The sequence below is a fragment of the Ostrinia nubilalis genome, chromosome 20 (assembly GCF_963855985.1).
Source record: "Ostrinia nubilalis chromosome 20, ilOstNubi1.1, whole genome shotgun sequence".
Taxonomy (NCBI): domain Eukaryota; kingdom Metazoa; phylum Arthropoda; class Insecta; order Lepidoptera; family Crambidae; genus Ostrinia; species Ostrinia nubilalis.
In genome coordinates this window covers 10718262-10744770 of record NC_087107.1, presented here as the reverse complement: position 1 = coordinate 10744770, position 26509 = coordinate 10718262, and the positions used below count along the sequence as shown (strand labels likewise).

At 45.6% G+C, this 26509-nt stretch overlaps 2 protein-coding genes across 3 annotated transcripts in view; both read right to left on the bottom strand.

Moving 5' to 3' along the window:
* Nucleotides 1–26509, bottom strand: part of LOC135081643 (uncharacterized) — a 221989-nt gene that overhangs the window by 67871 nt on the left and 127609 nt on the right. The window lies entirely within an intron of this gene.
* LOC135081892 (uncharacterized) lies at nucleotides 61–26395 on the bottom strand. Its single transcript, XM_063976674.1, has 23 exons — nucleotides 26116–26395; nucleotides 25063–25180; nucleotides 24308–24458; nucleotides 22696–22873; nucleotides 21925–22087; nucleotides 19625–19768; nucleotides 18667–19116; nucleotides 18155–18379; nucleotides 16544–16730; nucleotides 15571–15845; nucleotides 14083–14276; nucleotides 13305–13445; nucleotides 13043–13261; nucleotides 11973–12149; nucleotides 10858–11296; nucleotides 10105–10278; nucleotides 9717–9899; nucleotides 9223–9441; nucleotides 8606–8841; nucleotides 4431–4611; nucleotides 3744–3960; nucleotides 2516–2709; nucleotides 61–252 (listed from the first exon to the last, which is right to left on the bottom strand). The coding sequence occupies exons 1-23, from the start codon at nucleotides 26262–26264 to the stop codon at nucleotides 118–120; spliced, it is 4749 nt and encodes a 1582-aa protein (XP_063832744.1). The 5' UTR covers nucleotides 26265–26395; the 3' UTR covers nucleotides 61–117.

Genomic DNA, 26509 nt, shown 5'->3' with positions numbered 1-26509 from the left:
TCTATTGGCTGTCACAAACCACAGGAATCCAAACCTTATAGCCTAAACAGTAAACTCGCGAAAGTAAGTCGTATGATGTTGACAATAAAGTCGATATTAAAAACTGTTGACGTACCGTCAAGCGGGCGCATTAGGCAGCGAGAAGTGGTATCGTTCGTCGGTCCGTTGATAAAGCGGCGCGCGCGCTTTTACTCCCATAGCGGTCGGTCGCTGCGATGGATCCTCGCTTAACATCAGTTTTAGGACTTCGCTCTGGAGAAAAATATAAATAAATAGGTTATTTTAGGAGTAAAAAATATCTCAAATAGGGTCTCAGAAAAACTTAATGCTATTATATGATAAGGGAATTTATTTAGGGATATCGTAATGGGGCAATGTAAAATGTCAAAAAAGTTGTTAAAGTTATTTTAGTTTAGGTCTCTAACCGGGCTAGGATGCGCCCCGTGATAAAATTTAATCGATGATTTTAAACGACAAATGCTTATGCTTATGGCTTATTAATGGTTATGCCTGTGAGCGTCAGTGGATTCCATAGTCCTAAGTCTATAGCTGACCTGTTTAGGGAACAATTTACCGTCAAATCGCCCTTGGGGCCATCACAGATTATCTGTGGAGTAGGTCCTCATGGGCAGGAAATGAGTATTAGGTTCACGGCGAGAGACGTGAGGGAAACCATTAGATCTATATCGGGAGGCAAGTCACCCGGGCACGACAGTCTCAGTGTAGAACACCTCAAGTATGCTGGAGTACACCTGCCTAGAGTACTTGCCATGTTTTATTCTCTATGTATTGGACATTCATACCTACCAGCTAATATGCTGAAGACTGTGGTAGTCCCAATTGTGAAAAGCAAAACTGGTGATGTAAGTGACCATAAAAATTATAGGCCTATTTCATTGGCCACTATTATTGCAAAGGTTCTTGACGGTTTGCTTAACACACAGCTTGATAAGTACCTTAGCATCCATGATAACCAATTCGGTTTCAAATCAGGACTCTCCACAGAATCTGCTATTCTGTGTCTAAAGCAAACTGTCAGGTACTATACTGATCGATGTACGCCTATTTATGCGTGCTTTTTAGACCTTTCAAAGGCCTTTGACCTGGTTTGCTATGATATTCTGTGGCAAAAATTAAAGAATATAGCTATGCCACAAGAACTAATATACATCTTTCAGTTTTGGTATCTAAATCAGGTCAACTTTGTTCGGTGGTCAAATGTGTTTTCGGACCCGTATAGGTTGGAGTGTGGGGTGAGGCAGGGGGGGCTGACCTCTCCGAGACTTTTTAACCTGTACGTCAACGCCCTAATAGAGGAGCTTAGCAGCACGCGTATCGGATGCCACATTGATGGAGTCTGTACCAATAATATTAGCTACGCAGATGATATGGTGCTGCTGAGTGCCTCAGTTTGTGGACTGCGAAAGCTGATAGGTACATGTGAAGCGTATGCTCTTAGTCATGGTCTTTTATATAATGCTAAGAAAAGCGAGTGCATGGTCTTTCGGGTCAAAGGGAAGAGTTCTGACACCATTCCGCCCATTAAACTGAACGGTACCATGCTTAAAAGGGTCGACCAATTCAAGTACCTCGGTCATTTGGTGACCTCTGACCTGAGGGATGATGCAGATATGGAGAGGGAGCGAAGGGCGTTGTCTGTTAGAGCCAATATGATAGCGCGCAGGTTTGCTCGTTGTTCGAGGGGCGTCAAAATCGCTCTGTTTAGAGCATTTTGTACGTCTTTCTACACGAGTGCCTTGTGGGTGGCATATACGCAGAAACAGTTCAACGCCCTTCGAGTACAATATAATAATGCGTTCAGGATGCTGATGGGGCTGCCGCGGTACTGCAGCGCTTCGGGGATGTTTGCTGAGTGGAGCGTCGACTGTTTCTATACGACGCTACGGAAACGGTGCGCATCCCTAGTGCGCAGGGTCCGGGGCAGCCCCAACATCATCTTAAACGCGCTCTCCGCAAGATTTGACTGTCAGTACATTAATCATTGCTCTATGATTAATGTACTGACTAACGAACAAATAGCAAAATGCAAAAATTGACTTGTTTGAATTGTTTGAATTTAATTTAATGTGAATTGAAATGAAATTTAAATATTTTATTATTATTATAATTATTAACTGTAACCTTAAACCTATGACTGTGTGTTGAAATAAATGAATTATTATTATTATTATTATTATTATTAATTATTATTAGGCTTATGGTAAAATCGAAAAAATGACATGATAAAAGCTTATCACGGCGCGCATCTTAGGCCTACTGGCACTCGATGAATAATATACCTATTGAATTTTCAAAAAAGTTTAACGATAATTTACATACTTTATGTTTATCCAAGATTATCTATCGTTTGGCTGAACCGACTTTGATGCAGTTTTTAGAAAAGTACATGAATTTTAAAGAGTTTATGTAGTAATATACTTAAATGTCTTTGACTTTAAATTTTATTCCAAACAGGATGTTTGGGAACTAACATAGAGAATTGGGTCCAACATACCTCCTGTGGGTACTCCTCGTTGAAACGATGTGGGTACCGCGCGTCTCTCAATCTAAGGAGGCACGTCACTCGCTCGGACTCGGTCCCGAACGGTTGTAGTAATTCGAACAGAATCAATCCCAAGGAGTAGATGTCCACTTTGTAACTGTATGGACGGCAGAGCAGCTGTTCTGGTGACATGTAGAGGTGTGTGCCTGGAAAGGGAAGTTTTCATTGGAATTTAAGCCTTATGAAAGCAGAATATAAGGTAGTTTGTACGGCGTACTTTTGCGCATGTGACATTGCGCATGTGACATTGCGGGAAAGCTAGGGGTTCATTTTTGAGGAAATGTATCGAAATATTTACTACAAACTCTCTTATGAAATAAGGACGTTATAAAGTGAATGATATGGACTTTACCTGCATAGCATAAACGAGTTTGTTACGCCACTTTTTCGAAGTGGTGGTTGGGTAAACCATATTGGAATGTGTTTAAGTGGCTTAAGAAGGGCCATACATATTCCTTACATACCGCGTATCTAATTACAATTTTAAGGACAAAAAACTGATGTATTGATGGAATTTATAAATTAAGATCAGACAGTACATTCTAAAAGGTCACAGTGCACTTATCAACCCGAAAAGGGATCAATCAACGCCGTATCACCTTTCGCCGCGAGGCGAGACGTTTACGTTACGGTGCGGATAAGTGTGCGTTGCACGGAGTTTCATACAAAGAATACTGACCACCTCGAGTTGATACGGTTACGATCCGTTTCCTGTGCTTCCTAAACACTTACCAACTCTATACGTATGTCTCGCATACGCGTCAATCTCGTCAGTCGGGCCGCCATCTTGCGAGCTGTCATTCATGGCGGTCACGAGCCCGAAGTCGCCCACTTTGACCCGGCCGTCGGGCGCGAAGAAGATATTGCTGGGCTTGAGGTCGCGGTGGATTAGACCCGCTAAAGCCCGGTCCGTGAGCACGTAGAATTTTGTCCATTGCCCCCAGCTACCCATCCTTATCGCTCGCGCGTAATTATATTGCTGTCGCGACTGTGCGACGCGCGCCCGCAGTGAGTGTGCGAGCGCGATAGCAACATAATTACGCGCGAGCGATAAGGATGGGTAGCTATTAGGGGTCATTGGACAAAATTCTACGTGCTCACGGACCAGGTTTTAGATGGACGTATTCCACGGCCGATACTATCTGGCTGAAGAGGACTTTAACCTGGAAAGGACACTTACCAACTCTATACGTGTGTCTCGCATACGCGTCAATCTCGTCAGTCGGGCCGCCATCTTGCGAGCTGTCATTCATGGCGGTCACGAGCCCGAAGTCGCCCACTTTGACCCTTCCATCGGGCGCGAAGAAGATATTGCTGGGCTTGAGGTCGCGGTGGATGAGACCCGCTAGATGGACGTATTCCACGGCCGATACTATCTGGCTGAAGAGGACTTTGACCTGGAAAGGATTGGTGAAATGTAGCTAAAATTATTTAAATTTGATTTGTATGGGTACTTGACATTAATACCTAATAATTTAAAGGCCCAGCTTCTCTAAAAACACTTAAACTTAGCCCTTAAAAGCCTTAGATAGTGCCGTAATAAAGTTCCTCTTTGCTAACATTTTTTTATACTAAACAAGACAGGTATTTGACCGCAATTGCACTGGTGCTAAGTGAGATGCAGCCTGGGGTGGTACATATCTGCCCTGTAAGTGCCTATTCCCTCTCGTTTTGGGCAGGCGAAGGCATCATGGTCGAGTCGTAATTTATTCATAATATTTTGTAGATTATACTTTGTTCAAAATGTTGGCAGCTCACGCCAATTTTTTAATTGTACCCCAGGTTCTATGCACAGGTACATCTTACAGTGCCGTCTGTACCCTCTGTGTACAGTGTACCCTTGTCGTACCTTGTACCCGTGTCGTACCTTGTCCCCGCGCGAGGCGGGCGTGCGGTTGAGCCGCAGCCAGTCGTGCAGGCTGTCGCGGAGACACAGCTGCATCTGGATGTAGAGGTACATCTTGCTAGCGGCCGGCTCGGTGCGGACGCACAGGTCCAGTGACCAGTGCCGCCTGTGCCCCTGTGCAGTGCTCAGTGTACCTATGTACCTGTGCAGAGTGTACCCACGTCGACACTTGGACCTATGTCGTACTTTGTACCCGTGTCATACCTAGTACCCTTGTCGTACCTTGTACCCGTGTCGCCTGTGGCCCTGTGTGCAGTGCACAGTGTACCCGTGTACCTATGCAGAGTGTACCCACGTCGTATCTTGGACCTATGTCGTACTTTGTACCCGTGTCATACCTAGTACCCTTGTCGTACCTTGTACCCGTGCCGCCTGTGGCCCACTGTGCAGTGTAGAGTGTACCCGTGTACCTATGCAGAGTGTACCCACGTCGTATCATGGACCCATGTCCTACTTTGTACCCGTGTCGTACCTTGTACGCGTGTCGTACCTTGTACTCGTGTCGTACCTTGTACCCGTGTCGTACCTTGTACCCGTGTCGTACCTTGTACCCGTGTCGTACCTTGTACCCGTGTCGTCGTACCTTGTACCCGTGTCGTCGTACCTTGTACCCGTGTCGTACCTTGTACCCGTGTCGTACCTTGTACCCGTGTCGTACCTTGTACCCGTGTCGTCGTACCTTGTACCCGTGTCGTACCTTGTCCCCTGTCGTACATTGGACCAGTGTCGTACCTTGTACCCGTGTCGTACCTTGTACCCGTGTCGTACCTTGTACCCGTGTCGTACCTTGTACCCGTGTCGTACCTTGTACCCGAGTCGTACCTTGTACCCGTGTCGTACCTTGTACCCGTGTCGCACCTTGTACCCGTGTCGTATCTTGGACCTATGTCGTACCTTGTACCCGTGTCGTATCTTGGACCTATGTCGTACCTTGTACCCGTGTCGTATCTTGGACCTATGTCGTACTTTGTACCCGTGTCGTACATTGTACCAGTGTCGTACCTAGTACCCGTGTCTTACCTTGTCCCCTGTCGTACCTTGTACCCGTGTCGTACCTTGTACCCGTGTCGTACCTTGTACCCGTGTCGTACCTTGTACCCGTGTCGTACTTTGTACCCGTGTCGTACCTTGTACCCGTGTCGTACTTTGTACCCGTCGTACCTTGTACGCGTGTCGTACCTTGTACTCGTGTCGGACATTGTACCCGTGTCGTACCTTGTACCCGTGTCGTACCTTGTACCCGAGTCGTACCTTGTACCCGTGTCGTACCTTGTACCCGTGTCGCACCTTGTACCCGTGTCGTATCTTGGACCTATGTCGTACCTTGTACCCGTGTCGTATCTTGGACCTATGTCGTACCTTGTACCCGTGTCGTATCTTGGACCTATGTCGTACTTTGTACCCGTGTCGTACATTGTACCAGTGTCGTACCTAGTACCCGTGTCTTACCTTGTCCCCTGTCGTACCTTGTACCCGTGTCGTACCTTGTACCCGTGTCGTACCTTGTACCCGTGTCGTACCTTGTACCCGTGTCGTACTTTGTACCCGTGTCGTACCTTGTACCCGTGTCGTACCTTGTACCCGTGTCGCACCTTGTACCCGTGTCGTATCTTGGACCTATGTCGTACCTTGTACCCGTGTCGTATCTTGGACCTATGTCGTACCTTGTACCCGTGTCGTATCTTGGACCTATGTCGTACTTTGTACCCGTGTCGTACCTTGTACCCGTGTCGTACCTTGTACCCGTGTCGTACCTTGTCCCCTGTCGTACCTTGTACCCGTGTCGTACCTTGTACCCGTATCGTACCTTGTACCCGTGTCGTACCTTGTACCCGTGTCGTATCTTGGACCTATGTCGTACCTTGTACCCGTGTCGTATCTTGGACCTATGTCGTACTTTGTACCCGTGTCGTACATTGTACCAGTGTCGTACCTAGTACCCGTGTCTTACCTTGTCCCCTGTCGTACCTTGTACCCGTGTCGTACCTTGTACCCGTGTCGTACCTTGTACCCGTGTCGTACTTTGTACCCGTGTCGTACCTTGTACCCGTGTCGTACCTTGTACCCGTGTCGCACCTTGTACCCGTGTCGTATCTTGGACCTATGTCGTACCTTGTACCCGTGTCGTATCTTGGACCTATGTCGTACCTTGTACCCGTGTCGTATCTTGGACCTATGTCGTACTTTGTACCCGTGTCGTACCTTGTACCCGTGTCGTACCTTGTACCCGTGTCGTACCTTGTCCCCTGTCGTACCTTGTACCCGTGTCGTACCTTGTACCCGTATCGTACCTTGTACCCGTGTCGTACCTTGTACCCGTGTCGTACATTGTACCCGTGTCGTACCTTGTACCCGTGTCGTACATTGTACCGGTGTCGTACCTTGCACCCGTGTCGTACCTTGTACCCGTGTCGTACTTTGTACCAGTGTCGTGCCTTGTGCCCGTGTCGTACCTTGTACCCGTGTCGTACCTTGTACCCGTGTCTTACCTTGTCCCCTGTCGTACCTTGTACCCGTGTCGTACATAGTACCAGTGTCGTACCTTGTACTCGTGTCGTACCTTGTACCCGTGTCGTACCTTGTACCCGTGTCGTACCTTGTCCCCTGTCGTACCTTGTACCCGTGTCGCACCTTGTACCCGTGTCGTATCTTGGACCTATGTCGTACCTTGTACCCGTGTCGTATCTTGGACCTATGTCGTACCTTGTACCCGTGTCGTATCTTGGACCTATGTCGTACTTTGTACCCGTGTCGTACATTGTACCAGTGTCGTACCTAGTACCCGTGTCTTACCTTGTCCCCTGTCGTACCTTGTACCCGTGTCGTACCTTGTACCCGTGTCGTACCTTGTACCCGTGTCGTACCTTGTACCCGTGTCGTACTTTGTACCCGTGTCGTACCTTGTACCCGTGTCGTACTTTGTACCCGTCGTACCTTGTACGCGTGTCGTACCTTGTACTCGTGTCGGACATTGTACCCGTGTCGTACCTTGTACCCGTGTCGTACCTTGTACCCGTGTCGTACCTTGTACCCGAGTCGTACCTTGTACCCGTGTCGTACCTTGTACCCGTGTCGCACCTTGTACCCGTGTCGTATCTTGGACCTATGTCGTACCTTGTACCCGTGTCGTATCTTGGACCTATGTCGTACCTTGTACCCGTGTCGTATCTTGGACCTATGTCGTACTTTGTACCCGTGTCGTACATTGTACCAGTGTCGTACCTAGTACCCGTGTCTTACCTTGTCCCCTGTCGTACCTTGTAACCGTGTCGTACCTTGTACCCGTGTCGTACCTTGTACCCGTGTCGTACTTTGTACCCGTGTCGTACCTTGTACCCGTGTCGTACCTTGTACCCGTGTCGTACCTTGTACCCGTGTCGTACCTTGTACCCGTGTCGTACCTTGTACGCGTGTCGTACCTTGTACCCGTGTCGTACCTTGTACTCGTGTCGTACCTTGTACCCGTGTCGTACCTTGTACCCGTGTCGTACCTTGTACCCGTGTCGTACCTTGTACCCGAGTCGTACCTTGTACCCGTGTCGTACCTTGTACCCGTGTCGCACCTTGTACCCGTGTCGTATCTTGGACCTATGTCGTACCTTGTACCCGTGTCGTATCTTGGACCTATGTCGTACCTTGTACCCGTGTCGTATCTTGGACCTATGTCGTACTTTGTACCCGTGTCGTACCTTGTACCCGTGTCGTACCTTGTACCCGTGTCGTACCTTGTCCCCTGTCGTACCTTGTACCCGTGTCGTACCTTGTACCCGTATCGTACCTTGTACCCGTGTCGTACCTTGTACCCGTGTCGTACATTGTACCCGTGTCGTACCTTGTACCCGTGTCGTACATTGTACCGGTGTCGTACCTTGCACCCGTGTCGTACCTTGTACCCGTGTCGTACTTTGTACCAGTGTCGTGCCTTGTGCCCGTGTCGTACCTTGTACCCGTGTCGTACCTTGTACCCGTGTCTTACCTTGTCCCCTGTCGTACCTTGTACCCGTGTCGTACATAGTACCAGTGTCGTACCTTGTACTCGTGTCGTACCTTGTACCCGTGTCGTACCTTGTACCCGTGTCGTACCTTGTCCCCTGTCGTACCTTGTACCCGTGTCGTACCTTGTACCCGTGTCGTACCTTGTCCCCTGTCGTACCTTGTACCCGTGTCGTACCTTGTACCCGTGTCGTACCTTGTCCCCGCGCGAGGCGGGCGTGCGGTTGAGCCGCAGCCAGTCGTGCAGGCTGTCGCGGAGACACAGCTGCATCTGGATGTAGAGGTACATCTTGCTAGCGGCCGGCTCGGTTCGGACGCACAGGTCCAACGACCAGTGCCGCCTGTGTCCCTGTGTGCAGTGCACAGTGTACCCGTGTACCTATGCAGAGTGTATCCACGTCGTATCTTGGACCTATGTCGTACTTTGTATCCGTGTCGTACCTTGTACCCGTGTCTTACCTTGTCCCCTGTCGTACCTTGTACAGTGTCGTACCTTGTACCCGTGTCGTACCTTGTACCAGTGTCGTACTTTGTACCCGTGTCGTACCTTGTCCCCTGTCGTACCTTGTACCCGTGTCGTACCTTGTACCCGTGTCGTACCTTGTACCCGTGTCGTACCTTGTACCCGTGTCGTACATTGGACCAGTGTCGTACCTTGTACCCGTGTCGTACCTTGTACCCGTGTCGTACCTTGTACCCGTGTCGTACCTTGTACCCGTGTCGTACCTTGTCCCCTGTCGTACCTTGTCCCCTGTCGTACCTTGTACCCGTGTCGTACCTTGTACCCGTGTCGTACCTTGTCCCCGCGCGAGGCGGGCGTGCGGTTGAGCCGCAGCCAGTCGTGCAGGCTGTCGCGGAGACACAGCTGCATCTGGATGTAGAGGTACATCTTGCTAGCGGCCGGCTCGGTTCGGACGCACAGGTCTAATGACCAGTGGCGCCTGTGTCCCTCTGTGCAGTGCACAGTGTACCCGTGTACCTATGCAGAGTGTACCCACGTCGTATCTTGTACCTATGTCGTACTTTGTACAAGTGTCGTACCTTATACCCTTTGTCGTACCTTGTACCCGTGTCGTACCTTGTCCCCTGTCGTACCTTGTCCCCTGTCGTACCTTGTACCCGTGTCGTACCTTGTACCCGTGTCGTACCTTGTACCCGTGTCGTACCTTGTACCCGTGTCGTACCTTGTCCCCTGTCGTACCTTGTCCCCTGTCGTACCTTGTACCCGTGTCGTACCTTGTACCCGTGTCGTACCTTGTCCCCGCGCGAGGCGGGCGTGCGGTTGAGCCGCAGCCAGTCGTGCAGGCTGTCGCGGAGACACAGCTGCATCTGGATGTAGAGGTACATCTTGCTAGCGGCCGGCTCGGTTCGGACGCACAGGTCCAACGACCAGTGCCGCCTGTGTCCCTGTGTGCAGTGCACAGTGTACCCGTGTACCTATGCAGAGTGTATCCACGTCGTATCTTGGACCTATGTCGTACTTTGTACCCGTGTCGTACATTCTACCAGTGTCGTACCTTGTACTCGTGTCGTACCTTGTACCCGTGTGGTACCTTGTACCCGTGTCGTACTTTGTACCAGTGTCGTACCTTGTACTCGTGTCGTATCTTGTACCTATGTCGTACCTTGTCCCCTGTCGTACCTTGTACCCGTGTCGTACCTTGTCCCCGCGCGAGGCGGGCGTGCGGTTGAGCCGCAGCCAGTCGTGCAGGCTGTCGCGGAGACACAGCTGCATCTGGATGTAGAGGTACATCTTGCTAGCGGCCGGCTCGGAGCGGACGCATAGGTCCAGTGACCAGTGCCGCCTGTGGCCTTTCTGTGGACAATCAGTTAAGCACAAAATTAACATACATTAGCCATGAGGTTTTAGAGTAGAATAGAACCATTACCATTCTTCCCGTGGATGTCTAGCTAGTGTTCCCGACACTTGTGTAAGGGCCCTCGCCCACGGCGACTTTTTGTAGCGATGCGCGATGCGATAAGTAGCGCGTTGGCATCACTTCTGTAGTGCGTTGCAAATAAGACTAACGCGTGTTAGTAGCGATGTTGTCCCGCGTTTCGTAAGCGCGCGAAAAAGTCGCCGTGCATAAAGGCCCTTGACAAATCCTCTATTTGATTCTGATAAATAAATGAGCGTGTTGAAATGGTACAAGTTTTTATTTCGCTAATCGAAATGTTAGCATAGGTTAGAGACTGAAATATATGTATTTATTATTTTGTTTAAAAAAAATAGATTAAATGATCCAACGTAATATTTATAATAATTAAGTCTTCTGTGTTAAATTCAAATTCGATGTTTTTGTTTTGATTATGGGTAGTGTAGTAGTGTTAAATAAATTCGTAACAGTGTTTGTATTATTTTATTATTAAAAAATAGATTTATGATCCAACATACCTTCTTATTTTTACTACTAGTGCTGTCAGTCTTAGTGAATCCATCAATCTCTTTCACCCTCTCCAGTCTTTTGTCCACCGAAGATTCTTTCCTCGCTTCACTCTGCCCAGACTTCGGGTTTTCGGAATGTGCGAACACAATAAATGAATCGTCATTGTCCCCACTTGCAACTTGGGGTAAATTGTTCACCCCGAAATCCCCGCTAGTGATGTTCTTTGACAGATCGGTGGTAGCGTAATCTCCCAGGTTTTTTGACAAATCTGGGGTCGTGCTGATGTTGAAATCGTGGCTGCTATGTTTGGGGGATGTAGGAGTGGAGTGGTGGGGTGAATTGTGGGACGAATGGTGGGAATTCCGGGACGAGTGGTGGGAGTTTTGGGAATGTTTGGAGACGTTGTCTTCGAATACTATGCTGAAGGAGTCGTTGCAGCTTAGCGATCTGAAATGGAAAAGAGAAGTTTAAAATAGACTAGTTGAATTTAATATTTAAGTCACTATGACAGTGTGAAATAAATCCACCATTATTATACACTGTCGTGGATGTCGTTAAAAGACGACGTAATACTAATATGTCTTCCTGACTCGTCCTGAGCAAAAAGTTACTTCTGTCCCTCTCTACTTGAAAGGGTCATGCTACTGCAGTGAAAACTAAATGAAGGGTACAGGGGCAAAACAAGAAATGTCACAAAAACAAAAAGTTATGTAAAGAACATTTAAATTTTTAAATGTTTAAAACATTCTTATGTGTCACTTAAAATTATAAACTACTAATAGGAATACATATGACTCCTACTTGTTTTTACGCTTTTTGTATAATTTCAAATTAAAATACGCGGGAAATCGAAAATATTGTCATTAAAAATATACTTTTGAATTTTAGGGACATTCCTTCCGAATTTAATTTGTAATTTGAAGGGTACAGGGGCAAAACACCCTGTACCCTTCAAATTACAAATTAAATTCGGCTAAATACAAATATTAGAAAACAAAACACTGCTGATACCACGTTTCACTTTCCCACCAAACACACGAACTACATTTTTTTGATTTCTTTTTTTTGCAGGAAGGCATAGGCATACGCCATACAGCCTACTCCACAGAATAAATCCACCCACCTGTTCCTCTTAGGCAGATCAGCCAGTCGCTTCTCATAGTCAAGCGCGTCCACACAATCGTCAATAGACTTCTGTAGCTCCAACCGGACACTGTCCCGCTTGGTATGGCTGCTTTTGTTAGGCGGTGACGTGGCGGTACACTCATCTGTCATAGCTACGGAGACTCCGTCCAGTTCTCTGTCAAATTCAAATTTGAATTTAGAATTATTTGTTTCATTATGGCATTCGATGTTTTTTTTTGTTTTATGGCTTCATGCGAATGAGGGCTATCGTTTTTATACTTAACAGTTGGCACCCCTGGCGATTGACAGGACCTTACTCTACAGTGGCGCCATCTTGATGAGTGCAAATACGATAGTCCTCCTACCACTTTAGCGCTCACAAGTTGGCGCCACTGTCTTCGCTACTAGCAAGTGACAGGACCTTACTCTACAGTGGCGCTAACTGGTGAGCGCTAAAACGATAGCCCTCATTGCACATGGTACCTAATCGTGATGTGTGTATGCGTATACAAAAAATAATATTGTCTTTGTACAGTACGTCGAATACCAGCGAACTGTAGTTCGATACGCAAAGCACTAAGTTGAACTGGGGGCGTAGTGATAGTGTGAGTTTACGTAAAAAGCAATGTCGACTGCTAAAAAAATTGACATTAAATGTATGACGCCCCTAGCGGAAACTTTCAATAACTAAAATCTTCATATATTTTTTGACGCGCTCGCTAGTGACGACGTTTGATGTAAACTCACACTAAGCCCTCAGAACGCGAAGCACTACGTTGAACTGATGATTATGATAGTAATGGAAGTGGAAATGATGATGAATGAGATGTTTATGATGGGAGAAATTATAATGATTGCGTCGAACGGTTATAGCGATGGCGACGATAATGATGATGAAAATGGTTGTGTTCAAGGTGATGATGATGATGATGTATCCTCCTACCTCATCCAGACAGCGTCTCGCTGCTCCTGCCACAGCGGCGGCGGCTCCTCGAGCCAGGCGTTGAAGTAGCGCACGATGTCCTCGTGCTCCAACTTGATGATGAAGATGATGATGTATCCTCCTACCTCATCCAGACAGCGTCTCGCTGCTCCTGCCACAGCGGCGGCGGCTCCTCGAGCCAGGCGTTGAAGTAGCGCACGATGTCCTCGTGCTCCAACTTGATGATGATGATGAAGATGATGATGTATCCTCCTACCTCATCCAGACAGCGTCTCGCTGCTCCTGCCACAGCGGCGGCGGCTCCTCGAGCCAGGCGTTGAAGTAGCGCACGATGTCCTCGTGCTCTAACTTGATGATGGTGATGAAGATGATGATGTATCCTCCTACCTCATCCAGACAGCGTCTCGCTGCTCCTGCCACAGCGGCGGCGGCTCCTCGAGCCAGGCGTTGAAGTAGCGCACGATATTTTCGTGCTCCAGCTTGGCTAACGCGCGAACTTCGCGCAAGACACGCTCGCGTTTCGATTCCCTGCAGGGACACATTGCATTTTTAGTAGTTGCTATTATTAATTTGTCTCCATTAACCGCTCCAATGGAGGCCGCGTACAGGAAAATGCAGCGTTGAACAAGGTGGACCGACGACATAAAGGTAGCAGGAAGGCACTGGACGCAGGCCGTTACCAATCGATCAACATGGAAATCATTGGGGGAGGCCTATGTTCAGCAGTGGACGTCCTATGGCTGAAATGATGATGATGATGATGATGATGAACCGCTCCAAGTCGTGTGGTTCCAACTGAGTAGAATAGGACCACCCCACTCTTCCCATGGATGTCGTAAGAGACGACTACGAGATAAGTATGAATAATCAGGCCTCCCCAACCAATCCCAGGTAATCTCGTCGTAAAATCCGAGGATTTTAGTAAGGTCGATCCCCAAATAACTAGCCACTCTCAGGCCGTAGGTATGGACAGGTAATTTTCCTGGTTCAAAAAGAAAAAAAGGCCTCTCCAAGTTGAAGAGGCCTGTGGCAGACATAGAAAGTTTACTTTGTGTACTCTCCGACAGCCTACAAAGCTTGAATCAAGTTAAAAAAAAATTTTACTTTTGGTACATTAGAGATAATCGTCCGCCTGCAATAGAAAAATGACTTGATGATGGTATACCTTTTAGGCAGCGTGATCCTCTTCACAGCATACGAGCAGTGGTCAATATTGTTTCTAGCTTCGAACACCACGCCGAAGCCGCCTCGGCCGAGGCAGCGCAGCGGGGTGAAGTCGTTCTCGTATCGCCCCGAATATTCTTGAGTGGGGGGAGTCGGTGGAGGCCGCTCGTAGTACCGCTCTACTATTATGTTCTCCTGGCACAAAGGGATATGAGCGTAAATGACTAAATTGCAATAAAAAAGAAGCTCGAAGCGGGGTGAAATCGTTCTCGTATCGCCCCGAGTATTATTGAGTAGGGGGAGTCAATAGCGGACGTTCGTTGTACCGCTCCACTATTATGTTCTCCTAGTAAAATAAAAGGGTTATGATCAGCTAAGTTTAGAAAAAGAATCATCTAAGTTCTCCTGTTAAAAGGTAGCTATTATTTTAGAGGCCCAGGTAGTGCAGCGAGGTGAATCGTTCTCGTATCGCCCCGAGTATTCTTGGGTGGGGGGAGTCGGTGGAGGCTGCTCGTAGTACCGCTCCACTATTATGTTCTCCTGGTACAATAAGAGGGTTATAATGAGATAAACAATAACCTAAATACTCCTGGAAAAAGGGGTTGTCATTTAAAACCAGAAGAAAAAACTACCAGTACTGAGTCGCTTATAATACCGCCCCACTATTATGTTCTCCTAGTAGGAAAGGGAGATGAGCGTAAATAACTGAATTAAAATAAAAGAAGCTACCGCGGCCAAGGCAGCGCAGCGGGGTGAAATGGTTCTCGTATCGCCCCGAGTATTTTTGGGTGCGGGGGTGGTGGCAATATGCCCATTAAGTGTCCCGAAGCAATGGTAGGGTTAATACTGGGACGTGTAAAAGTGGTTTTTAAAAACCTATTTGCAAAAATAAATGAGTTTTATAAGTTTTTTTTATGAGCGTAAATAACTTCTTCGTAAATAACTAAATTAGAATAAAAAGAACCGCCTGACTAGTGGGGTTTCCAACGTATCTAGATATACAAGACTTAATTATTAGAAAGTGAATTTACTTTCACAATATTTCATAATTAATTTTATTGTTCTCGGAATTAAATTACAGTGGCTTAATTATCTGAAATCGAATGATTACTGTTATACTGTATTATTGGACCGGTTTGAATTAATCTTTCACGATTAGGATCCTACATTATTTTTGGACATAAGCAGTACGAAGTTCGCCGAGTCAGCTTGTTCGAACCCGCGTTCCCCGGATCACGAGTCGGCCAGTCCGTCCCTTCACCGTTCGGCTATCGTGACTCGGCTATACAGGGTGGAAACGATAAGTGATCTCATTCAATTATTTCTAAACTATACAAGATATCCGAAAACTGGTTATTGATCCTGAAAGTGCTTCACGAGCTCTATCCAACGGTACCAATGATAGGTTACAAAATAAACTGGATCTATCCGAAAATCAATGTTTCCTGTTTTTATCCTCCTGTTGTTTGAAAGTATTGAATAAACTTACCTGATGGTTAACAGGCAGTGGCGTGCTTGGCCTCAGCTTCGGAGCGAAGAACCTCGGCCAGATCATCAGATTCATCAGCAATGCCGAACTGACTGCTATCAGCAGCACTTCCTTCCACCAGAACCATAGAGAATACACGTGCACGTGTATATGATGATGTTCGTGATCCTCGTCCGGTGTGGGCAGGACTATGTCGGGGCCGTCGATGGATTCTTCGGACACTTGGACTGCTTGGTCGCACGTCTCTTGGAGGTAGAGGAAGAAGCCGTGGTTGCCTGGGTAGAATAAGAATAATTTGTTAAAAACTAAATATAGGTTATCATTGTGTGTGTGTCTTAGTGATTGCTTCAAAATTCAATATGATGTTGTGGTATTGTATAAAGATGGGAAGGTGAAGGGATAAAATCCGATCAGAATTCGTTAAAATACAAAATAAATAGAGAAATCGGATGACAGAAATGGGATCTACTCGTATTAGTGTCAGTAAAACTATAAGAATAGCTCTATAAGTACTCCGAACCATATTTTCACGGATTCGGATCAGACAAACATAGTGCATAACTGCTTAACCTCATTATGATTTTAAATATGCTCAGTTGGAATTTATTTACTCAATTTTCTATAGTGTTGTTATAAATAGATATAAATTGGTGCGTACATGCTCGCCTAGACCGCTGAACTAATATTCATATTTTTTTTAAAACAAGGAAGCACTCAAGTATCAAGGACAAGTCAATGTTCAATAATAGGCTATATTTTTTTTAAAGATTGTTAGTAATTTGTATTGCCCACATTACTAATAGTCCCATTAGCCCTTCGTGTTAAGCTAAATAAGCTGGTGGTTACGAGTGGGCTCACCACAATAGTCGAGCGGCGGTGGGATTCGAACCCGCGTTCCTCGGATCTCGAGTCGGCCAGTCCGACCACTTCACCGTTGGGCTATCGTGGCTATGAATCACAAAACATCACTTACCGGTAGGCTCAGTGGTGCCATACAGGGTGATCAGCGACAGGGTGTTAGGTTCGGGGTCCTGCACCGACAGCGCAGTTTCCTGTCCGTCCAGCAGAGGCCGCGAGTGCTTCAGTTTCCACGGCACTGGCTTGGCCGACACTGATGTCTCAAGTTTCTGAGCGTAGAAGACGCTTTCTTGGATGTATAACTGGAAGATAGAGAGAACTTTTTTTTAATAATAAATAAATAAATAAATCTTTATTTTACTCACACAAAAAATCGAACAGAATTACATAGTGAATGTATAAGATACGTTTGATGTTCATTCTTGTGTGAGTCTGATGCCTATGCTAGGTATTTAGTATACCTGTATTACAGGTCATCAGGCTCCCACCACCTCAGGTCACTAATAAGCTTTAATTTTACACTTTAATATTAACTTACTCGTATCAGAATTACAAGAAATACAAGAAATATGTGTGTGTGTGTGTGTGTGTGTGTGTGTGTGTGTGTGAACTGAATAAGTATTGTACAGAAGAACAGATCAGATTTGACGTTTTTGTTGCAAAATCATTCCTATTTATAACAACTTATGATATAGATCGTTTTTCATCCACGAAGACGCGCCCCACCAATTTTTGGTCGAGGGAAGCGCGAGGTGCGGTTTGATCCGAGCAATCTGAGCGTCATTATTGTAGTGTGCTCATGGATAATTTAGCGTGTACCGATAACACTCGCACAATAGCAGAAGAATGGTGAGACGCGTCTTCATGGATGAAACGATATACAACGCTAAACACTATGGCAATAACACTATGGTATTGCCATAGTGTTTAGCGTTTTAAAAGATACGTTTCGATGTCTCTAGTGACGTGTAAAAAACTAATTTGATCACTTAACACATTGTAAAATAATAATAGATGATTTTGTCAGATTCATAATCATCGTTTAAGCAAACAGAAGTTAGGTTAGGTCGTTATGGAAATCCTTAGGGGAGGCCTTTGTCCAGCAGTGGACGTCATTTGGCTGAAACGAACGAAGGCAAGATATCAATTTATCTTTTTCGGCAGGGTCATTCCAATAACAAATATTACACTATCTTAATTTTAATAAACAAATTAATGTGCATTTACTCATTCATGAGTTAACTTGGATTAACAGATAAGATATAGCCACGACTGATTTCAAGGTAAGTAGCATGTGAAAGTACACAATTAAATTACTAATGTATAAACGTCAATTTTATTTACTCTCTTCAATCACCGCACACGTGTAGCGAGAGCATCCAATCGCAACCGTATTCGCGAAATGCCACTAGTGGCAGCCACTCCTGACTTGTATTTAGGATAGGTCACCAGTGGCGGCCACTCGATACAAATCTAACAAATAGCGGCTACCGACTATAAGCGGCGAGCCGGCAGCCCTTCTGACAGCAACCAATCACATTAGTTTGCGTACTACGGAGCTAAAGAGGGTGCTAAAGGAAGTGGCGCGCGATAGCCACCGGTGGCTATGGTCGGTGGCTTATTAAAGAATCAAAGAGGTCAACTGAGTCGCTTCTTACAGCACGTCGATGTGTTGTAGCGAGCCTTGTAGACACATGCCTGCCACGGGGCCTGTGGGACCACTCACCTGTCTGTCATGAACGCCGATGTATAGCGAAGGCGGCGCGGCCGGCGCGTTGTCTACTAACGACTGAGCCGCCTCCCATAGCACGTCGATGTGTTGTAACGAACCGCCTTGGAGGCGCCACATGCCTGCCACGGGGCCTGTGGGACCACTCACCTGTCTGTCATGCACACCGATGTATAGCGAGGGCGGCGCGGCCGGCGCGGCGTCTACTAGCGACTGAGCCGCCTCCCATAGTACGTCGATGTGTTGTAGCGAGCCTTGTAGACACATGCCTGCCACGGGGCCTGTAAAGCCCGGTCTGCGAGCACGTAGAATTTTGTCCAATGACCCCCAGCTACCCATCCTTATCGCTCGCGCGTAATTAAGTTGCTGTCGCGCTCGCACACTCACTGCGGGCGCCCGTCGCACAGTCGCGACAGCAATATAATTACGCGCGAGCGATAAGGATGGGTAGCTGGGGGTCATTGGACAAAATTCTACGTGCTCACGGACCAGACTATAGGACCACTCACCTGTCTGTCATGCACACCGATATACAGTGAAGGCGGCGCGGCCGGCGCGTTGTCTACTAACGCCTGAGCCGCCTCCCATAGTACGTCGATGTGTTGTAATGAACCGCCTTGGAGGCGCCACATGCCTGCCACTGGGCCTGTGGGACCACTCACCTGTCTGTCATGCACACCGATGTATAGCGAAGGCGGCGCGGCCGGCGCGTTGTCTACTAGCGACTGAGCCGCCTCCCATAGCACGTCGATGTGTTGTAGCGAGCCTTGTAGACACATGCCTGCCGCGGGGCCTGTGGGACCACTCACCTGTCTGTCATGAACGCCGATGTGTTGTAGCGAGCCTTGTAGACACATGCCTGCCACGGGGCCTGTGGGACCACTCACCTGTCTGTCATGAACGCCGATATACAGCGAAGGCGGCGCGGCTGGCGCGTTGTCTACTAACGACTGAGCCGCCTCCCATAGCACGTCGATGTGTTGTAATGAACCGCCTTGGAGACACATGCCTGTCACGGGGCCTTTAAAGCCCGGTCTGCGAGCACGTAGAATTTTGTCCAATGACCCCCAGCTACCCATCCTTATCGCTCGCGCGTAATGAGGGCTATCGTTTTAGCGCTCACCAGTTAGCGCCACTGTAGAGTGAGGTCCTGTCACTTGCTAGTAGCGAAGACAGTGGCACCAACTGGTGAGCGCGAAAGTGGTAGGAGGACTATCGCATTTGCACTCATCAAGATGGCGCCACTGTAGAGTAAGGTCCTGTCAATCGCCAGGGGTGCCAACTGTTAAGTATAAAAACGATAGCCCTCATTATATTGCTTTCGCGACTGTGCGACGGGCGCCCGCAGTGAGTGTGCGAGCGCGACAGCAACATAATTACGCGCGAGCGATAAGGATGGGTAGCTTGGGGTTATTGGACAAAATTCTACGTGTTCTACGTATTGGGCAAAATTATAGAACCACTCACCTGTCTGTCATGCACACCGATGTATAGTGAGGGCGGCGCGGCTGGCGCGTTGTCTACTAGCGACTGAGCCGCCTCCCATAGTACGTCGATGTGTTGTAATGAACCGCCTTGGAGACGCCACATGCCTGCCACTGGGGCTTCTAGCTGTGGACAATAAAAAAATATTGAAAGACGGAAAACCAAACACGGTGAAGCAAGGTAAAGACACCTAGCGGCGGCACACAGTATAACACGCAAATATAAGTACGTGTAGCGATACTACTCCGCGGAGTATTGGATGGGTGACCACTGACCATATTTTATTTTTATTTTATTTATTACGGTATACCAACAACATTACATACAAAGTAATTACATGAACATCTTACATATTAATTAAGTGCTTCGAAAAGTGCGAAAGATTGGAATGGGACGTTAATTTTACTTAGCTTGATAGAACCCGAATGGCAAAGTAAAATAGGATTAGGCTAGAATATAGTGTATTTGCTTTAAAAGCAGTAACAAAAGACACATGTAGATGTCATAAAACTTGCCTAAGAACCAACACACATTTAACGATTACCAAAATTATCGACTTCATTTTAACATTAATTAAACAATATAAGATTGCAACGGACACTTATTTCACAAAGCAAATAAACGACTTTCAATTTCATTAGCACATCACATACCTTCTGCCTCCACAGCAATTTCTTGTAGCCTGCTAGCTTAACGTTAGCTGATGCTTTGCTATGCTGAAGTTCCATCTGATTATCGACCTAAGTGCTCTCACAATAAGGCCTACAGTACACCGAGCCGCCTCCACAGCAGTCGCTTTGCTGCGTTGAAGTTCCATCTGATTATCGACCTAATTGCTGTCACAATAAGGCCTACAGTACACCGAGCCGCCTCCACAGCAGTCGCTTTGCTGCGTTGAAGTTCCATCTGATTATCGACCTAAGTGCTCTCACAATAAGGCCTACAGTACAAGCCTACCTTCTGCCTCCACAGCAGTTGCTTGTAGCCCGCTAGCTTAATATTGATGCTTTGCTATGCTGAAGTTCCATCTGATTATCAACCTAACTGCTCTCACAATAAGGCCTACAGTACACCGAGCCGCCTCCACAGCAGGCGCTTTGCTGCGTTGAAGTGGCATCTGATTATCAACCTAAGTGCTCTCACAATAAGGCCTACAGTACAAGCCACCTACCTTCTGCCTCCACAGCAGGCGCTTTGCTGCGTTTAAGTTCCATCTGATTATCGACCTAAGTGCTCTCACAATAAGGCCTACAGTACAAGCCTACCTTCTGCCTCCACAGCAGTTTCTTGTAGCCCGCTAGCTTAATATTGATGCTTTGCTATGCTGAAGTTCCATCTGATTATCGACCTAACTGCTCTCACAATAAGGCCTACAGTACACCGAGCCGCCTCCACAGCAGGCGCTTTGCTGCGTTGAAGTTCCATCTATTATCGACCTAAGTGCTCTCACAATAAGGCCTACAGTACAAGCCTACCTTCTGCCTCCACAGCAGGGGCTTTGCTGCGTTGAAGTGCCATCTGATTATCGACCTAAGTGCTCTCACAATAAGGCCTACAGTACAAGTCGCCTACCTTCTGCCTCCACAGCAGGGGCTTTTGCTGCGTTGAAGTGCCATCTGATTATAAACCTAAGTGCTCTCACAATAAGGCCTACAGTACACCGAGCCGCCTCCACAGCAGGCGCTTTACTGCGTTGAAGTTCCATCTGATTATCGACCTAAGTGCTCTCACAATAAGGCCTACAGTACACCGAGCCGCCTCCACAGCAGGCACTTTGCTGCGTTGAAGTGCCATCTGATTATCGACCTAAGTGCTCTCACAACAAGGCTTACAGTACAAGCCGCCTACCTTCTGCCTCCACAGCAGTTACTTGTAGCCCGCTAGCTTAATATTGATGCTTTGCTATGCTGAAGTTTTATCTGATTATCGACCTAACTGCTCTCACAATAAGGCCTACAGTACAAGCCGCCTACCTTCTGTCTCCACAGCAGTTGCTTGTAGCCCGCTAGCTTAACGTCAGCTGATGCTTTGCTATGCTGAAGTTCTATCTGATTATCAACCTAATTGCTGTCACAATAAGGCCTACAGTACACCGAGCCGCCTAAACAGCAGGCGCTTTGCTGCGTTGAAGTTCCATCTGATTATCGACCTAAGTGCTCTCACAATAAGGCCTACAGTACAAGCCTACCTTCTGCCTCTACAGCAAGCGCTTTGCTGCGTTGAAGTTCCATCTGATTATCGACCTAAGTGCTCTCACAATAAGGCCTACAGTACAAGCCTACCTTCTGCCTCCACAGCAGTCGCGCGTCGCCCGGGCGGCGGACGGCGACCACGCCCTCAGGTAAAGCCACGCCCACGGCCACGGCCGGCGGAGGACCGGTCGCGCCGCCCGCGCACTCCCGCCGGCTTAATGCCAGCTGGTGCTCGGCCACGCTGAAGTTCCATCTGTAAAACATCAAATAATTGAAGGACGTAGCACACTTATCAACCCGGAAAGGGATCGTAACCGTATCAACTGGAGGCGATCAGTATTCTTTGTATGAAACTCCATACTGTAACGTACACTTATCTGCACCGTAACAAACGCATCGTCTCGCGGTCGATAGCGCGCGAAAGGCGATGACAGCTCGCGAAAGTCTGCAATGACCTTTAGTCTTCACTGAATGAGCACGAACCTCTCTTTACCAGAAGCAATGGCGTTGAAAAGATTATGCACATCGAAGAAAGCATTCATTTCGATACATAGAAAACTGACAAGCGTCGTTCTATCTTAGATTAGTTCCACAATTTTGACACAATAGGCCAGTAAGAATCTTTGCATCATTGCTAATGGAGTATTTGGCTACATGTTCCCGTTGTACAGGGTTGGGGAAGCCTGATATTAATTTCATTTAAAGCGACTAAATATTTATAGGGACATTTTCATTAACCCCTTCCCTGCCTTCGTACTTTTTATGATATTTTGTATGATTCAATGTTTTTTAAAACTTTTTTGATAAAACGTATGTACAAGTAGTGATTGGTATTAAATAACAGTGTTTGGAAATACTAACTTTTCGTTCCCACTGCGCGGGTCCAATGCCCTCACGGTATTAGAGTGTCGTCTCAACACGAGGATGTCTCGGCCCGCGCCCGCCGTCTGTTGCTCGCTGTTGCACCCGCTAGACCCACACTCGTATATTATGGACCCCGACGACGCGTCCAGACCGAGCCAGTTGGTTTCTCTTGCACCTGGGGAAGATTAATGTGAATAAATTCAAGTGGTCATACATCGATGCGACACTACGATAAACGAACGTTATCTAAATATATAACTCAAAGGTTACTTACTGACTGACTGACTGACATAGAGATCTATCAACGCACAGCCCAAACCACTGAACGGATCGGGCTGAAATTTGGCATGCAGGTAGATGTTATGACGTAGGCATCCGCTAAAAAAGGATTTTACGAAACTCCACCCCTAAGTGGGTAGAACGGGATCCACACGTACAATGTCGCGGGCGGCCGCTAGTAGTGATCATAAACCCAGAAATGGTTTCGCAGCGAGAAATATTATGCTACCAGACATTTTTGCATTCGCTTCCCCATCTTACACTTGGGGCAAGATAAATCCAAGCAGTAACACATTGATGCGATACTACGTTAGACGGAAGACATGGACTGATCCTATAACGGCTATAACGCAGAAAGGGTAATTTAAGCTAGCGGACATTTCCGCTGCAATACCATTTGTGCGTTCGCTTCCTAACATTAGTAAAGGGGCGAAGTGAATGCAGAGATGTGTATTGAAACGTTTTCGTTTCACTTATAATTCACGGTTTCTTTTTTCATTAGAGGCACGGAACCCAAAGTTGAACCTGGAACTTTACTTGCATAAGATGTTAGGCGAAAGTACTGTTTGAGCATGAAGTACAACATACCTTTCTATACAACATCTTTGGCAATATTTTGCTCTTTTTGTTCCCTATTGCAAAGCAACACGTATACCTACTGCTAATTCAATCGGATTTATTTTATCTACAGATCGTGCATGAAAAACAGGGCGTGAAGTCGTTAGTTTGTCACACACAATTGTTACATGACTCACCACTCTATGTTAACACATAAAAATTCAATTACATTATAAATGAAACGTTACAAAATACATTCTGATTTATTTATAAAGCAGACGACTATTGTTTGCTAGAGCAATCTTAGATAGACTACAATAACATCAATGATAGTAAAACCATCTGCAGCCTTGAGCATTAGCCAAGGGTATGCATAGGCAAGTTTATTAAAGAATTTCTGTGATAAAAAAATTATGCAGCCCAATTGTACAACATTTTTAAAACATATAGCAACTACGTAAAATATGTTAGTATAATTCAGTGATTGAAAACAAAAAATATGATATCCCAAAAGAGCTCTAAGATTAATTTAAGCTATTTAGTACCAATTAAGTGCTGTAGGGATTTCCAGCTGGACTAGGATGCGCCATGTTAAATCTTATCGACTTTTTTAGACGACAAATGTATGGGCTTATCGTGCAAAATCGATAAAATGCTTCGACATAAGTTTATCTTATGCGTATCTTAGATCTACTGAATTTTATTTATCAATCACCATCATGAAATATCTTCCTTGTAAAACGCTTCAAGACTCAATTTAATTTAGACTCACCAGCTATGACCAAGTCATCGGAGTACTTGAATGACGCGGAAAGAAGTTGTTCCGCATCAAATGGTAAAGGTTCAATGGTTTCTCCGCTGAGGCTGTACAGTGTTCCGCGGAGGGAGGGCACCAGACGCACCCATTTACCGCCTGCTGTGAGCTAAAATAATGTTTTTTTTTAAAAATAAGATGGACCTTAAAAAATAATAAATAAAATAATAAAAATCATGACTTGTTTAATTTTGAATCATGCAATTATGGGAAAGGGATGATCATTGTAAAAAGATGTTCAATGAATAATTTATTTAAAGCATAAAAAAGCAGGTATTTGACTGCAATCACAGCTAATGTTAAAAGAGATACAATCTAGGGGGTACTGTACTACCTTGCCTTTTTTTTTCTATGTGCATGCCGCACGGCTTGTGCGTCAGCCACGACGAGGTACGGTAAAGATAGGGAAACGTATAGAAAAGTAAAAATGAAGAACGGAAAAAAAAAGGTTGCAAAGGATCAGGAAAGTAAAGGAGAGAGCAAAATATTAGGTGCGTAGGTATACAACCTTGCCTTTTCACTCTCGCCTAGAAGAGGTCCAGAGATATTAGTAATACAAAATTTACAGATGGATGTATTTTGGAAGGAAAACATAATAAGAAAAATTGGTTGGCATTTAGGCCATTTAGTCAGTAGTAGTATCTAAAAATCATATTTAATCTGCATAGTCCATGTAATTAAGATAAATAAAAATTAAAACAGCTATATTTTACCTCGACATGATGTAAATTGGATGACAGTAATGGTTGTGTTTCTAGGTCCCATGCTTTGATGCCATTGTCAGTTGAGAATGCTGTTAGCTTACCATCTAAGGTGCTAACTAGCACCAAACTGTAACAAACATACACATTCACATGTAAAATAAATAAATAAAATGTGTAAAATACTTTATCATGAGATGAAAATTTATGTTAATTAATTACAATAATTATAGTAACAATAAATGGTATTTAAGCTGTGTTTCATAGTTTCATAGAAAACTTGTAGGTTTTGTACTCATAGCTATAAAACTTTGTATGAACCAACTTAATTATTTTACTGCCAGTTTTTTAATTAAGATGTTCAAACTGAAGGGTCATAAACTACCAGAGCAGCAGGATACAAAATATGTGATGCATTTAATTAAAACATTAGTTTAACCACAAACAATAGGGGTCAGAAGCAGTATTTTTTTCAAGGACATGGTTTTTGAACATGAGGAATATTGGCAATGATATTTTTAGTAATTATTAAATTAAATGCACAATGTTTAATTTGTGTTTTAGATAACATTTCCCAATTGTTAAATCTGGCATTGACAGTCAATTAACCAAAGATTAATGGCATTGTATGTAACTTATGTTAACTTATTCCTTATCATTCATCTTTTTAACATTTTGAGTTCATTATGTAAACAACATTAATTTACAGATATTATTATTATCAACAATGCTGTTATTATCAATCATTTGTTCGTTTATTAATACATGGTTACATAAATCAAGTTGTTTTTTTTCTTGTGCACTTTCATGTCACAACTTGTCCTTGGATGAGTCATCCAATCTGCTGAAAGTTTGTAAATATGCCTGCTAAACTGCTAATGAACCAACACTTTCTTTCAATGGAAAAATAGGTTCTGTACAAATAGACGTAGTAAGTAAATAAGCAAACAACATTGTTTTTAACACATAGCCAGTTTAAAACTTATCTCTAAAATTCTTGCTTAGAATACTTGTCGGTAAACAAACATGGTTAAAAGGAAGGCAATCGAAACATTCGAAACTCACTCGTGGTTGACTGGTCCGCCGTTCGCATTATTGTGAGGATTACAAAACGGTAACTTCTGTATATTATCATCGGCACGCAGATAAGAAACAAAACAAGTTAACACGAAAGCCGCTTTTAAAGCTATGACCTTCCAATACCAGTCCGACATTGTATTATTGCAAAATATTGTCCGGACATCTCCAGCTATACCCCGGGCTCCGGTGTTTATTTCTTACGAAACTTTTGAAAAAAATTACGAAGATCAAAATAACGCAGCCACTGGCTCCACAGATGATAGCTCCACTGAAATTAGTCCACGTCAGTTCTGTCAATGTCAAAATTGCGTTTTGATCTTAATTTACGTTCGTTGGTCATCGACAACCGAAGTTTCGCACCGGGGTGAATACTTTGAAT